The 16,685-nt window shown below is 41.2% G+C and overlaps 1 protein-coding gene across 4 annotated transcripts in view; it reads right to left on the minus strand.

The window, feature by feature from the left end:
• Positions 1-16,685, minus strand: part of PATJ (PATJ crumbs cell polarity complex component) — a 140,000-nt gene that overhangs the window by 74,556 nt on the left and 48,759 nt on the right. For all 4 annotated transcript variants that reach the window (XM_039555943.1, XM_039555942.1, XM_039555941.1 and 1 more), the window contains 10 exons: positions 16,411-16,620; positions 15,422-15,541; positions 12,203-12,574; positions 10,969-11,089; positions 10,286-10,442; positions 9,215-9,286; positions 8,195-8,372; positions 7,252-7,362; positions 6,416-6,493; positions 3,243-3,360 (listed from right to left, as the gene is read on the minus strand). In XM_039555943.1, coding sequence (XP_039411877.1) covers positions 3,243-3,360; positions 6,416-6,493; positions 7,252-7,362; positions 8,195-8,372; positions 9,215-9,286; positions 10,286-10,442; positions 10,969-11,089; positions 12,203-12,574; positions 15,422-15,541; positions 16,411-16,620 — 1,537 coding nt within the window. The remainder of the gene's footprint in view (positions 1-3,242; positions 3,361-6,415; positions 6,494-7,251; positions 7,363-8,194; positions 8,373-9,214; positions 9,287-10,285; positions 10,443-10,968; positions 11,090-12,202; positions 12,575-15,421; positions 15,542-16,410; positions 16,621-16,685) is intronic.

Consider the following 16,685-nt stretch of genomic DNA (forward strand, 5'->3'; position numbering starts at 1 on the left):
TTAGAGCACACCTCCAGCCATCCCCACTCCAGGGAAACACACCAGTGCCTATTGATGCCGTCTGCAGCACAGCTGCCCATGAGAACAAACAGCTCCTTTGTGTGCTCTCCCCTCCTTTTACTTGTTTTGATTAAAAAAAAAAGGCAAAAAAAAATCCCATTCACAACCCGGTGTTTTTCAGATTTGGGATGTCTAAAAAAAAAAACCTCTTTCTCCAAAACAGCGTCTGCCACGGGCAAGTGTGGGAAGGGAAAACTCCAAACCTGTGTTGTAATGTTTCAGGTCTGGAGGATGAAGCATTTTGAAAGCCCCTTTTGCAACAGGATGGACACACTGCAAGTTGTGCAAAACTGTTTTCATGCATAAACTGAAAGCTTTGAAACAGCAACCTCAAAGCAAAGAGAAAACAAAACCCACACATAGGTTCAGAGCTGGGTACTGATAAAAGATTTGGCAGTGCCACTAGAAGAAGAAATAAACCAAGAGGAAATACAACTTTCAATTCGCCTTCAAAGTCTAGCAAAAGCTACCTAGGAACTTAGGAAATTATGCTGGAAGTAGTGGTGGCATGAAACATAAAGGTGAAGCAGATCTGAAACTGAGGGTCTTGGGTGCAAGAAGTCACATTTGAAAAAAAAACCAAACCAAACAGCTGGAACTTTAGACTTCTTAAACCACAGAAACATGGAGGACATGTCTGGAGTTTCTCTAAACCAAAAACTACCTCACAGTTCTGTTCCCAACAAGGATTTGCCCTCTTAAGATCAAAAGCAACACTTGGAAAGAAAAGGGAGAACATCTACAAGAAATGACTGTTTGTTCCAACAGGTCAGCAAGGAGAGCTCCAGCTTCAGCAGTGGGAAAGCTGAAATAAAAAGGAGCATTGCCAAAAGGCAAGTGGGTTTAGACCCCACAGGGGAAATTCAGTCAATACCAAAAGGTTATGCAGCCACTTTAAAGGGAAAACAGACAAAACATGGAGACTCTGAGGCAATATGGATGGGACAGAAAGGAAAGGAAAATTCTCCAAGTATGGAAGGAGGACTAACAATGCTCGACTTTCATTTTCAGTCTGGGGAATGATGGAGGATGTGGAGACAAAAGATGAGAGGAAGGGTTGAAAAGCAAGGACAAAAAATGTCAAGAAGGGCAAGTAAAGTATTTCTGGAGTTTGAAAGAAATTGATGGGCAGGTTCCTGGCACTGCAGCTGCATTAATAAGAAAGCTAAAAAATAAAATAAAGTAAAATCCATCAGGAGCACAACCAGAGGACAGATTTACAGCTGTCCCACCTCAAAATGCCCTCTAAAGCTTTCCATGCTGTGACAGAGATTGAGAACTACAGGGAGCAAATAAAGGAGAGGTAATGATGTGAATTTACCTGGGCTGACACCACATCTTCCTTTTAAGATACCTTATCTTCTAAATAAGGAGGGCAATAAATCCAGCTCACCTGTTGATTTATTATTAGTTAAGGTTAAAAACCCAGTAGAATTAGCTGGATAAGTGGGTAAGGAACAGAGCAATGTGGACATACAAATGGGCAGTTAAGAAAGACAAGTTCTTGCCTGGGTTGGGATTTCTGGGAAAGGTGCTCAAGAATCAGGACAGAAGTTATGAGCATCAAGTAGTTCACAAAAACAATACTGTACTGGAATTTGCAGAGAAAATTTTGTTTTTCAAATGATCACAGAACAGGGACTCTGTAAAGGCCCATTCCACAGCTGCCAAGATGCTTAATGTCATCAAGTACAGAGGGATCACTTCTAACATGCTTTTCACTGCAAGGGTTGAGGCACAAACTTAGTTGAAGCTTCTTTAGCCTGTTTTTATTTTTAAAGAAACAGAATGAGGTGAGGAAGAATATATCTCTGTTTTCCAAGATTCATGGAAAAGATGGCCACTGCAAAACATTCAGTCAGTAAAAAGGGGAGAGAGAAGGAGATTCCCCTGAACAGATCTGTGTGCTGCTGCCAAGTCTGGTAGGATTGATGAATTTAATATCAGCAGTAGCTTTACCTTTTCAGCTTCCAGACTCAGCCAGCAATATCATTAGGGATGGCAGGACAGCTAAAAAATGACCAAGCCCATGAATAAGGAATTACTTCTGTGCAAAGTATTAACTTAGGCCCAGCAAGCACTTGGATTGAGGCATATCCTAATTAGATAACTCAGGTGTCAGCCTACTTATCACACTTATCCTTTAACTGGGAATTAGAGCTTTAATAACGAGCTGGAATTAGTTTGTTACAATTTGAGGTTTACAGAGTCGGTTTGAGAGCTCAAGATGATGAGAAAATCACTGTAGCAAAAAAATACAAACTAAACCCCAACAAAAGCCCACACAGAATACAGAATGTTACAGGGATGGACATTAAATATCATCTCATTCCACCCCCTGCTCCAGGCAGGGACACTTTCCTCTAGACCAGGCTGGTCAAGGCCTCATCCCACCTTATGCTGATTTGGTACAAAAGAGCATAAAGATAAAAGGTAACTGATTTTAGAAAGTAATTTAGGACTCCTAATTGTAAGTTCAGTATTCCTAAATATTTTACTGCAAGATAAGATATGGATAATAATATTCCATTTAACCAAAGTTGTAATTAACCAAAGTTGTAATTCAAAAGCAGCTGGAATCTAAATCATGCTGCCAGAAGCTCTCCACTGGCACTGCTTCCTACTCCTTAGGCCCCTGCTCTTCCAACAGAGTGAGTATCACCACAAACCACTGCCAAACCCAAATGGGACAACCTCAGAACCTTTCCCATGAAGAGTGCTACAAAACCAGAAGCAGAGCACCGAAACAACACGTCAGCAGATTTTTCGTTTTAAAGGAAACCATCTTGCTTGAACAGCCTTGCCTGGGATCAGCAGCAGGTTTTCTGGACAAGGACTTTGCACCAGTGGTCCTCAACCCGCAACTGCTCGACTACCACTGCAGTTAGAGCAGTAAAACAGAACATCTCCTGTCACTGCTGACATCTCTGCCCAAGCAACTCCTCCAGACACGGCTTAGATGTTCTGGGACTGAAAACAAACAGAGCTCTTCCTGTATCTCCTCAGAAGAGCTGAGCCCTGGGCGCCTGGCTGAGGAGAAGAACTATCTAAGTTACAAACCAGGCTGAGGATTGGTGCTGTGGCCACACTGAGCACCACTTCCCACAAACAATCAATGGCTTATCCCCACCTGATTGTGTCCCACAAGTGCGATCTGACATAATGATCGGAGCACTACTCACTCTCTGCACAAGCATCCTCATCCTCCTCTTCATCCAGGGCAGCCTCCTCTGCATGATGCCTTTCGAGTGCTCTGTAAGGAGGTGGCAGCTTCATGGGAGGTGGAGCCCCATATTTTCTCTGATGGATTCAAAGACAAAGAGTTACATGTTTTGTAACCTCTGAGCACACGAAAAGAAATCCCATTGTCTGTTGCACTGACTGTGCACAGGCACAGCACTTAATTACAATGCTAAATTCTGCAGCAAAGGCTTTATGTGCAAGAAAGCAGAGCAAGAAGTGACACTGAACATCAAGAAAAAGAAACCAAAACACAACTGTGCATGCACGTTTACTTGTTGACAAAAATACTTGTGTATTGTCATAAACGTCAAAGTGTGAACATTAATCAAGGGTTAAAAACAAACATTAAATTATACCCTGTTTCTTATTAGACTCCATAACAAAACTGTCTGGTGCTGATAAACGTCAATCTCTTTAAAATATAAAATAAGAACTGAATCCTCTTAGTCCATACATGAATATTCAACCATCACAGTCCGTCCGTACTTCGGCGTAAATTTAATAAAGATTTTGAGTTATATCTCCCAATAAAATTCTATTACCTCACATAAATACAGGCAGCTCCTATAATGATGCATATAGCGGCGCATGGCAGGAATACAGAGCAGGCTGGAGTCTGCTGGAGGCACTGGCTCAGCTCAGCAATTGGTTTTACAGCTCCAAGGAGCTGGGTCCTGCCTTGGTTTGCACCAACGACGACTCCACTAAATGATGCTCAGCTGCATCCCTTGCAAGCCCACTATTAATAGCAGGATGCATTTTAGAGAGGAAACACCAGGGAGGAGATGCCATTAGAGCACCCAGAATTCCCGTAATTAATTCCTTCTGTGGCTGGGAAATATGACACAACACCCAAACACACCAAGCCCAGGATAATGTGGGTTTTTTTCAGTGTGTGCAATGAAAGCTGAACCTGCGTATTGATTTTTAGATTCTTGAAGCTGAATTTGTAGAGAGTGGTGGAAGTAGTGAGCTGCAATATGTGGAAAATTTTGTGAGGTAAAGATATCTGTCATCTCATCCATTTAAAAAACATAACAGGAAAGTGCTGCACTGAACACAGAGTACAATAATGAATGAAATTAATTCAATCTACCAGTAGCAAAAGTGTACAGTGAGAGCACTTGGAAGCACAACAGCTGCTTTCTAAAAGCATACAGCACACTTAATGTGCCTCCCACTTTTTTCTTGAAGCCAACACAGACAGAACAGTGCAAAACCCAGATGATCCAGGAAGCAAGGGAGGACTTGGGTTCTACTTTACTGAGCAGGTAAAGATGGAAAATCTGCAGCCTCTCTCTCAGCTGCCTATGACAAATGAGTCACTTTATTATCGCTGTAATTTAGCAATAACTTACAGTCTAAATGTTGACCCTTTGGCTTTTTAAGACCTTAAACATTTGCTAGAAAGTCTGTGTGAAATTACAGGAGGCACCCAGGCTTACCCAGCAGTTTTCTATGGCTCAGAGGGACAAATACCTCTCGTTCCTCCTGTCCCACTGAAAAGCCAGATGAGAAAATTGTGCCTGGCTACTCCATTACACCACGTTCTTGTATTAACACGGAGGCAAAAGCACAGCTTACACAGCCAACCAGCAAAATAATGTTGTCGTCTGGTTTGTTCACTATTGTTTTAAGTGGTTTTATATAAATTAAAGTGATCATTTTGAAACAAACAGATCAATAGAGGAGGATAAACGCCATCAAATCAGAGAAAACCTTCAGCATTTGAAAAGATACAGGAAAAGGCAGATTTTCCAGCTGGATGTGGCTGCTTTCAAACCAAACTCTTTTGTGACTCTCTGAAGACTGGACTAGAAATATCACTGATTCCCCACAGGGATGTGGACTAATAATCCACTAATAGCAACTCTTTCCAACTCCGAGACGGCCCCACAGAAGTGCAGTGCGACTGCTTTGTGAGCCCACGTTCAAAGCCAAAAAGGAGCTACATATTTATGCACTGAAGCTCTTCTATATTCCACCCACCAGTTTATAGCAGCAATAGATGAAAAAGGTCTGAAAAAGATTAGGCTCCCACTTTAACCTTGGAACACTGCAGAACGCGACACACCGGAGTGCTGCAGATTAAAGGCAGCACGTTGCCAGAGGATGAGAGCTTTTGAGATTGGAAATACAGATGAAAAAAAACACAAGAAAAGGGGATTGTAAGTGCTTCATTGGAAGTATTATCCTCTGGCATGAAAGCATGTCTTCAACACCTTTTCTGATAACTGAGCCTCGCTGCTCCTGTCCCCGACAGGATCTGAAAGGAGTCTCACAAAAACTTTTGGAGGCAGGAGGGTCCTCTCAGGTACCCAACAAACACCAGAGTGCTGAGTAGGATCAAATGAAAACTTCATCCTATTTGTAGTTAAACTGCACCAGGCAAAATTTATTGTCTACATTAATTCTGTCTCTGCTGCTGCTGCTCTCACACCCTCAAACTACCTGAACTACACTCCTCAGTCAGGGCAAATCCCACAGGAGAACACCAAGGCCATGAGAGTGATACAGACGAAAATGAAAAATTAAAATTTTCCCTTATTGCAGCCATTAAAACAAATTCCCTGTTTTCTTCCAAACAGACTTTCTCCTTTAAAGCTGCTGTGAAGTGATTTAGAAGTCACTGTGCAGTAACTGCTTCACAATTAGCTGAGCAGCCACAGATCCCTCGGTCATTTCCTCCTTTTACACAGCCATGGGAAATGCAGGAGACTCTGTGGATTTAATCAGCCCATAAGGTGATTTTACTGCATTTCAGGCAGCCTTGCATCAAGGATATTATTTGTGTACATGTTGCCATTTCTCTGTTTCTGCTGAACAAAGGGAATCAATTTGCCTCCACATGGAGCAAAACAGGTACTTCAGACAGATGACAGTGAGGAGCTGTGCTAAGTACAGGGTTTCAGCACCCAGCAGACACCTACAGAATATATGTCAGAATATTTGGCAGAAATTTGGCAAAAAATCATAGAATCAAAGATATTTCAACAAAACACTTCAAATTTAATTTCAGACTTCGGAGGAAGCTTATCATAGAGTTAGAATACATGCTATTATACCATTTGATTTAGTAAAACCTGGGTATAGCACTGAATGGAATAAATACCTTATCACTCTTATTTTCTTTGTCTGCATCCTGATCTTTGCTGACTTTGATTCCCTTAGGCTGGGCAGGAGAAACCACCTGAAAAACAATGTACATTACACACATCAGACAGAGCATTATAGCTGCAAAACAAACATCCAAAATCAGTTCCTGACAACAACAAAGCTCCCCAGCGCACTCTGCATTTTGTCCCATGTAGAAAGGCATTGCAGTGCAGTCTATAAATTACATTCTTTCACTGAATCTACGGAATTACATTCTTACATCAAAAGTACACAGAAGTTGGGGGGTTCTGTGTGTACTTTGGGCAGGTAGAATTGTATGCCTGCTCTTACTAAGGCTTTAAAAAGTTTCTTGCCTTGGCCTCGAAGATGAGGAGATGCCTCAAATCTCTTGTAAATTAAACTTGCTCCCAGGTAACTGTTCCAGGTCCCTCTGGTGACACACTTTACAAGGAGCTGCTGGTGTGAACCTGACTGATTTTAATTACACCTTTGTTTCTCTGGATATAAACTCAGAGTTTATTTTTAGATTATGAAATATGGACAAATGAAAATGCACAGGGTCAGACTCTTATTACCCAGGTGGGAGAGCTGAATGAACACCTAGTCAACAGATTTACATCTACTCCATGTAAATCAGAGAAATGAGGTTTCCAATCAGGCCAGAGAAGTAATCAATCAATCAATTGGTCTGTAACTGACTGAAAGGATCCATCCTTGGGCACAAAAATTGGTAGGACTGCCTGAAAGGAATTTAGCCAAGTTTAAAATAAGATTTACACATTATATGTTACACATTACTAAGTTTTGGAATAAAAATAGAAATAAACTTACTTTTGGTACATTAGCCAAGCCCTGGACTACAAACACCACAGGATTTCCTGCATTCTTGATGGCTTCCACTGCTTCCTCGTGGGTGGCATTTTGTAGGTCTACCCCAGAAACCTGACAAACAATGTTTATTTTTGTTAGGTACAGAGTCATTACAAGGCATCAGACACACTTGCAGAAGATTAGTGTATCTGAGGAAGGCATCAAAACCAGTCAAGAGGAATTATTTGTAAAGTACTTTTTGATGATGGTTTAAAGAAAAGTGTACTATTTAGTATTCACAATTAAAAGATGGCCATATGTTGCCCAAAACAATTCTAGATAAAAACATAAGGAATGAGACTGTCAGAGTGTTACATAATGTTAGATCTAACTCTTTCAGATTTTACCTGTTTGTAAATCAAACCTGAACAGCACTATCAGCTTGGCACCTCAGATTCTGAAGTATTAATTTGGAGAAAAATGAGTAAAAAAAGCAACCAGAGGTAAGAGGCAGGAATGACATTTTCCCCCCTCCAGCACCTGCCAGAATCAGGGATTTATCCCAAACACTGGTTATCAGTTAACTACTCTAAATCCACACACACAAAATAACAGCCCATAATTCAGTATGAACAGTCTCTGTTCTTGTATGTATTAAATTTATGCTTATAGATATGCTATAACTTATTCCTCATTTATATGGGAGGAGGACACTCCTATTTTTTTCACTTCTCCCTCAGACACCAGGACACATCTTTTCTTAAATACACAGGAGAATGTTAAAAGAGCTCCATAGTCAGACCTTAAAAAAAGAAACACCACCAGAGGTTTCTTTTGGTTTTCAAAACACAGTGTTGTCAATACTTCATGAAGTGGTGGCAGTATTTTGTTCCTCTCTCCACCCAAAGCTGTTTGAGTCAATTTTTATTTCTTAGACTAAAAAGGAAGTTTTATCTCCATTTACCTCAAGTATTTTATCTCCAGTTTTTAAAGCCCTTGTTCTTCCTGCTGGGCTGTCTTCCAAAACTTGTTTGATAAAGATCCCTTTAAGTTCTTCTCCATTCTTCAGGCGCTTTATGACAGTTTGTCCACCAACAATACTGATTCCAAGAGACACGTGAGGGTCTCTGAAGATCTCAACACTGAAAAAAACACGTTTTAACAGTTTCAAACAGGTTTTTTTTTAAACTACAAATGCAAAGCCTTAAATCAATGTAAGCTCCTGGTCTTTCAAGAAGATTTAACATAGTAAAGAGATAAAGTCAGAAGCCTGAGAATGCTCTCAACAGAGTTGAGTTTTCACCCTGAGCAGATCTCACCCCACAAAAAGAACAAAATTCTGCTGCCAATCCATGCCCACTGGGCAGAGGCTTTTATTTCAGAGGAAGCCAGATCTTCAAGTAAACACTCATCCTCTTTCAGCCTGAGCAAAGTGTCTGGGAATGGGAAGCCCTGCAAGTGGCACACTAGACAAATAATGAAGTATTTCATACAACTTTCTGAACACTGACTTCAGCACACATTCATCACCTCAAGCAGGAACTTTCTGATCATATTTTACTCGGGACCATAAAAACAATTCACCTAAAAATGTTAACAATACAACAAGGATGTGGCTAAAACTTGGCCTGGCAATTTGGAATTCTGCCATGGGGTTTAGCAGGGAACCCGTGGAAAGGGAGACAGCACAGCACTATGTGCATTGTTCACACCTAATAGTTATTAAATGAGCAAGAACTTGTAGGTCATCCACAACCTAAACCAGCCAAGCTTCCCCAAGTCAGCTGTATAAATAGAAGGCATAATTCTGCTGAACATCTGTTAAAAATTCCCTGTCTTCAGGAAAGCCCAAGGTACACAGGTACCCTAAAGTTATTGGCAGAGGAGGAGAGGAAAAAAAAACCACCCAACAAGAACTAATCTGGTTCACAGAAAAGAAGACATAAGGTAAGTGGGAAGGAATAATGAAATCACATGAACATACGTCCGTGGTGGTCCCCAGTGGCTGAAGTTTGGAGTTTCTTCTCCTTCTCCTTCTTCTCTCTCGGGTAATTCACTAATTTGGGGCAGAGGGGAGGGGAGGAATAAAAAATAAAAGAGGCATCACCCATGCCAGGTCACAATTCCTCACATACTTTGTATCTGGCAGCAAGACAGCAACACCTTCTCACACTGCCCAGTTTAAAGCAAATGTACAGAGTCAACAGACCAGACAGGAATTTTTGTATTTAGGTTTAAATGTACTTAAGGAATGCTCCAGAAATAAACATGATGGGCAGACCAAATTTATAAGCTGCTCTGTGATACACAAATCTGCACTGCATTTACTCATTTGAAATGACTATTTAAGCAATTAACATTTACTTTCTGATAAATATGCTGTGATGCTTGGAGAGGGATATAAACATGCCAAAACCAGTAAGCAGATCATGATCCAAGTGAGAGAACAGATCCTGTGTGTTCCATTAAATCCTACAGAATAATCCTCTCACCTTACTGTTGAGCTGCTTTCCCTCTGAGAGAAGACTGCAGATGAAATTAGGGAAGTACTGAGGATTGGAATCACCAGGCCCCGAAAGCTCCAATACCCACTGACCCCAAATTGGTGGGGAAAGACTGGGACAGATAAGGCAAATATCCACACCCAGTGCCAGCTCAAGGTTCCTCAGCACCACAGGCAGGACTAAAGCTTCCTGCAGAGGCCTGAGAGCCCTGGCTGAACTGCTCTTCCCAAAAGGAAGAACAAAGGAAAGGGAAAACCAAGAGGAGAGCTCCTTAAGGAGCCATGAGTAAAGGCTACATCCCTCACTGTGGAGTTAAGTGAAGGGGTGGCAGAGCCATTTGCACATTTCTGTTCCAATACTCAGGGGAGGAAACATGGGAAGTTTTAATGTTTTAAGCCAAACTTCGTCTCCTGGGGTAGAAGTTACAGATCTGTCTCTATGTCTATCTGAGCATTCCACAGAGCCTTAATGATGATTCAGCTGAGTAAAGCAAGAGGACAGCTAAGACCATTAACTGAATGTCTTTCAAAACCTGAACTCTTCCTCCATACCTGCATGATGCTGTTCTAGGCTGAGCTAAGGTGGTTACTCTCTCAGATTCCTTGTTCTTGGAAAAAACATAATTCTCCTCTTTTAGTGCTTCCTTTTCAATAGCTTCCAAATCAACAGTAAGCCCAGGTCCTCTGGAGTCACTCTGAAGCTTTGCCCCTGAAGAAGAAAAGGGGTAGATGTGAACTTTTGCTTCCTCCATCCAGACACCCTTGGAATGAAACCCTTTATCCCACCAGGTTCCAGATGTGCTCAAGGCCAGGCTGGACAAGGCTTGGAGCTCCTTCCTCCTGAGCAGGGAGTGCTACTTCAGGCAGGTTGATAAATTTATTTCCCTGATGAATCTACCAAATTCTAACCATGCATCTCTGGCCATCTGACAAGGAGCAGCTTTGCTCCTGAGCACAGATCACAAACCCAAGATATGGGGCAATTATCTACCACAGGGAGTTGTGCTAAAGTCACCTCCAGTGCCTGTCACTTTATTTCTATATTTATTTATCACTGACCAGATTTGGAGGAGGAAGCGAGATTACAAAGCTGAAATGTACTTAGAGCCAGACTGCCCTGAGCCTGCAGCAATCTTCATTTGAATATTTTATCATTCAGAAGTGTTTGCGTTTTGGTAAAAAATTTAGATATATAAATATGAAATTATGAGATAAAGGAAAACCTTCTTACAAACCTAAATCCATCTCAGTTTTCACTCCTGACTGGGTTGGTTCAGTATCAAATATGTCTTTTTGGTAGCTGCTGTGTGCTGTGGTTCCAGAAAAGTGTGACCTTACAGTAGCATTCTCTTCACACTTCACAGAGGAGAAAAGAAGTAATTAAAGTTAGAAAGCAATGGTATTAACTTACACAGGGGTATTTGACAGGAACATTAATTTTTACAGCAAAGATACACATTTTCTCAGCTACATTCATATTTATTCAGGTAACTATGAAATACTAACTGCTCATTTAAATACTAACTGCTCATTTATGCACTGCATTAAGAAGAGGCATGAAAAATGTTGTATGCAATTGAAATATAAAGCAACTGTATCTTTCTCCTCACCTGTAATTCAGACAAAAATTTCTTTACTCTTGCTCATTTGGTTTTTATAAGTAACAAATGTATAAATTTAATACTGCGCACTCTTGTCAGTAGAAACTTCATTTTATCTGTTTACACACACTGCTTAAGGGGACAAGCCAAACAAAACCTGAAATTCTCTGTGGCTGTGATGTTAAATCCTTTTCTGCTCCATTTTTTTCATATAAAAGCACACACACCTCAGACGCTGGTGCATGGGAGGCTGATAATAGAACTTTTTTTATGGTAAGGGGATGAACAAAGAATCAGAAAAAAAAATAATTCTCAGAATACTGGAGAAAGATGTATAAATAAGAGTTTTGCAATTTACCTGAAGCTGTCTCCTCCTACTCCTTTATCCATCAGCATCCTTGCCATAATTCCTTGCACCACATCAGTTTTTGCTCAACTACACAACCTGGCTGAAGGAACTGATTTGGGTTTAAAAAATGAGAAGAGGGATCTTCTTTCACTGAAGACCCTGGACTATCAAACCCATGAAGTGACATTCTGCTGCTACTGACATGCCCCATATCAGCACAGCTTCCAAAAAAAACACCCAACCCCACAAGTCAGAGATGGGTAAAAAGACAAATTCAGGATGCCTGTAAATAACCAACCACATATCTTGCTCCAGCAGGTAAATATACAGACAATAAGTAACCTAAAAACCCTTCCAAAATGTACAAAAGGATAGACTGGTGTCTGCTAGAGGTACCCAAGTAAATAAATTAGTTAAGTTGCAGTAATTAAAACACTAGAGAGAGTCCTCAGGGTTTAGTTTTGGAGTCTGCCCTGAGGGATCTGTGCTTAGCATGGAGACCAGCACAGCATTCCTTACCATTTGATCTTTACTGAATGCATATTCCAGGGACTCTTTGGGACTTAGGCTAACACTGGATCTTAAATCTTGTATTTCAGCAGTCTCCAGTTGCTTTGCCCATCGTTCTGTATCCAGGTTCTTGTCTGAAGTTGCCTTCTCTCCACCTGATGCATCACATTTCAGGAAGTCTGAATCCTCTTCATACTCCTCATCCACCAACATTTCCCGTTCCTCGCCCACGTCCTCTGCTCTGGGTTTCAGAAATTCACACATCTCCCAGGACTCCTTCCCATACTCATCATCCCTCTGAGGAAGCTGAAATGACCTTCCCAAGTCCAAATGGGGTTCATCAACAAACTCTTCTTTAAAAGGTGCCTCATCTCTGAAACCCTGCAAAGATCATTAAAGGAAGAGAGATTTCACACCATGTTTCCTCCCAACTCTTTTAAAGCTATGCTTTATTTTTTGCCCATGTTAAAAGTGCATCCTGATATTTAAAGTGAAAAGTCTTCTACCTTTTGCGTTTTCTACAAGAAAATAGACTCTCTGACTTACGATTTTAACAGCAAAAGTAGACAGTGCAATTATTTTTTTTTAATATAAAGAAATTTAAGTTGCACAGCTAAGATACTGCTGCAGCCATTTGGAAAAACCAATCTGGACTGAAGTTAGGGAATGAAATTATTAATTAACACTAAAAGAACCACAGGAAAAAGTACATATAAATCTAGTTAAAGTACCTCTGTGCTTCAGACATATCTGCTGTTGCTTTATGAATGCATGAACATTTCTTAAAACACTATCAGCTAAATAAACAGCCCAAGAGTTTGCTTATGCAACAGTGTCAGCAACTTAAAAACCCCAAATCCCCCCCAAATAAAAGCCATACTTGCTTTTCCCTATCTTGGATATTCCATCCAACTTTTAACCCAGAGTGGAGGGGAAATGGATGACCCACATACCCCCAAAAAAAGGATATAAATAACTGCTCATTACCTTCCTGTTTTAAAGAGAACAGAGCTCACCTTTCCACCAAACTCAAACCACAGAGCAACAAACCAAAACAACAAACAACAAAACTGAAGGAAAAGGTATTAAAACCCACTGTGAAAGATCTCACTCAACAGTTCTTTTCCTGGGATTCGTCACGTGCTTCCCCAACTTCCAACAACTCCTGTTTCTCCCAGATGGAATGGGGTGCTATTCATTGGCTCACAGTGAGGCCGCAGAGATTTTATGCCCTCTACTTATTCCAGAATTTGCCACACACTGAGAGCTTTTCCCCTCTTTTCTTCAGGCCACCAAGCTTCTGTGGCCCGAAGAACCCTCAAACCCAATTTCAAAGCCCTGAACCCCCAGACTCTGAAACCAATGGACAGATTCAGGGCTCCTTCCACAAAATGTTTTTGTTCCTGCTTCCTGCCCCTTCCCAGACTCCCCACGGCACTGCACCATTTCTGACCTTCGGTGTCAGGATCCTGTTTTGTTACATTTGTACAAATACAGAGGGAAAGCCCCCAGACACTGCCAAGATGTTTGTATAATTCAAGTGAGAGGCAGGAGAGAAAACAAGAGAGAGGCAGGAGCATAAGGAAACAATGCAGTCAATAGCTGGCACGAAAGCAGAACACCAGCAATCTAGAAATTAGCCCATTTTATTAATTTAACTAGCATTAAATGTCCCTTTAATCCATTCGATCCGTGTACCTGATCTCACAAAACACCCAGGCTGAAGAGATCCTAATTCTCTCCATTTTCACTTCATTTCCCTTGGCTCCTGCAGCATCGTTCTCCCAACACTTCCCCAAGTGCACGGCACCTAAATCAGCTGGCTCTGCTCAGAACCACACAGGGTTTGTGTCCCTGATCCAGCAGTTTGCTCTGTGTCATCCCTGACTGCTGCACTGCAGCACCAGACGCCACCGGTGGCACAGGGAATGCTGCAAACGTGACACCGAAGTCCACGGTGGCAGCAAATAAAATCCTCAAGTTCCTTCATTTTGGGGTTGAAATTTCGCTTGCCAGGGCCTCAGAGTGGGAGCCATCAGAACACACCACTCCTGGCACCTGTGTGAGCAGGTAAGGTAATAAATGGATGGGAGTTTTAGCTACTACCAAAGCTGTCACACATGAGGTGAAACAAAATGCAAGTCAATTCCTCTGCGGGTGTTTTGTCCAAATTGATCGCTCCAGTTTCAGGACTTTAAGATAAAATATTTTCTTTAAAAGTACTTAATGACATTGGTTTTATTTAGGAAATGGAAAACCAATCTGAGCTGGCAGAGGACTGATTCTCTGCAACCCTTCCCACACACCCAGAAAACAAGAAACGCCGTTTTACACTGTGAAAATCAGTAAATATCATTTATCATCATCCAGGCTGATTTCTTCACAGTATACCCACATCTACCCCATAATACTGCTCCTTTTTGTGCTTCTAATCTACCCTTTCAGCATTAAAAATAGGTTTGCATCCAGAGACAGGTACACATGTTTAGCTACACGAAAATCTGGAATTTATTTTTCTTCCTGTGTTGCAGTTCTGGATGATCCTTTATGTATTGTATTTTTTGGTCTAAAAAGAATACATTTACCAGCATGAATTTTGCAAAGCACTCGAGAACAGATGAAAGTTCAAAGATATCCACATCTCTCTAGCTCTGCACTGGTGAGAACTGCAATATTATTGCCTATTACCCTGGTATCTGAGTTTCTCACTATCTTTACTGCCACATCCTCCTACAATAAACAGAATTATTTCTCAGATAGTAAGAAAGAAGATAGTTGAGGCAAGAGTAAAGAAATCACTCCAGAGAACATCAGAAGGCTACAGAAGGCTATGAAGAAGAAAATATTTCAAGAGTGCCTTGTACTCTAAACTACTTTTTTTGTTTTGCTTCATGATAATTAAAAGCATTCTGCTTCCATTCTTTACTTTCTCTGCAAAGCTGATCCCACCACTTCTGACCAATAATAACAACACAGCATTCCTATTTCATATCCAAGGTAACCCAAGGTATTTTAATGACTTAATAAATTTGATAAGGCAGTCTGGGAACCGCATTGCTAAGTGCTCCCTGCTCACGATGCACTTGGCATACAGTTTGCTGTTAGAGGCTTTTTCAGAGGGAATCCAATACTTTCAGTCTTATCTGAAAAACATACCGTATTTTTTACTTTAAAACATGATTTCCTGTCTGTATAAACTTGAGTTGAACCAAAAAAGTAACCAAATACCTGTGGTGCTTCAAGTATTACTGAGAAATTGGTGTTATCTATTGGCTCTGGAGACCCAGGGCTGCTTTTGATGCTGTTAGTATCCACACCGTGCATGTTCTCCTCCTCTCTGCTTTCTCCCTAAAACAGGTAATCCCAACAATGAGTCAGGAAAATGACAAAAAGAATCCCCACATTTTTCAATAAATTAAAAGGGAGAAGGAGAATCAGCCATTAGAGACAGGGAAAGGTTACAGAATTATAACAATACAAAGCCATAAATAGAGAGGATGAAGTCAACAGCTTTTATTCTTTGAAGATACTGGTTCGGATGTGCTAAAACCTCAAGAGATGTGTAGGAAAGAAAGGCAAATACAAGGATATGAACATCGAAATAGCAATTTTTAGAAAAGAATGTATTTAACAGCTTTCCTACATTCCTATTTCACAACTCCTTTACCACTTTGAATTACAAGCACTTTCTATTAACTGGGGCTTTAATTAATTTTGCCTGGGTGCCCTTGATGAACAATACTGTAGCATTCCCCAGTAAACTACTGTTCCAAAGCCCTGATTCGAAAAAGGAAATTCTGCTTGAATTTATAGTCTTGACTTCAAACAGAGTAAGTTTCTTTGATGTCAAAGCTCAAGCAAGCACTTAGCAGTGTCTCAGAGAGAAATGGGCACCAGCACACATTTAACTTGGTTGCTGAATTGCTGGCACCATGTTACACCTGTGCACAGTGCACATGGATTTGCCCAGGCACATCTCCCAGTTCCACGTGGATGTGCTTTAAGGAGGAACTTGAGGGTGCTGGTTTTCCAGTCAGACCTTTTGGACACTGAGCTGCTCATTTGCCAGAATTTCTGGACCTGTCAAGGCACAGCAACTCAGTTGTTTCCCAAATGCACACATACCCTACCCTGAATTCTTCCCCACAAACACAACAACCCCCTCTACACATGCCATAGGAGCAAATAAGAAAAAAATAGTTAAAATCAGTTCTTACCACCAAAGGCTTGCAGATTCCAAGGGAAACTGTACCTGGGGGCACAGATTTTAACACTTCCACTGCCTCTGCCAAGGTGGCACCATCCAAGTATTTCTCATTCACGAACACCAAGCGGTCACCCGGCAAAATCTGCCCCCCGCGCTCGGCCACTCCACCTGCCACCAGGGAGCTGATCACAATGGCTGTTCCTGCTGGATCCAAGGGATCCTGGGGGGAAAAATTAAAAAAAAACACCCCACAAGTGAAGGCCTTGAAAGATGATGTTTGTTTGG

This window comes from Corvus cornix, chromosome 8 (assembly GCF_000738735.6).
Source record: "Corvus cornix cornix isolate S_Up_H32 chromosome 8, ASM73873v5, whole genome shotgun sequence".
Lineage (NCBI taxonomy): Eukaryota > Metazoa > Chordata > Aves > Passeriformes > Corvidae > Corvus > Corvus cornix.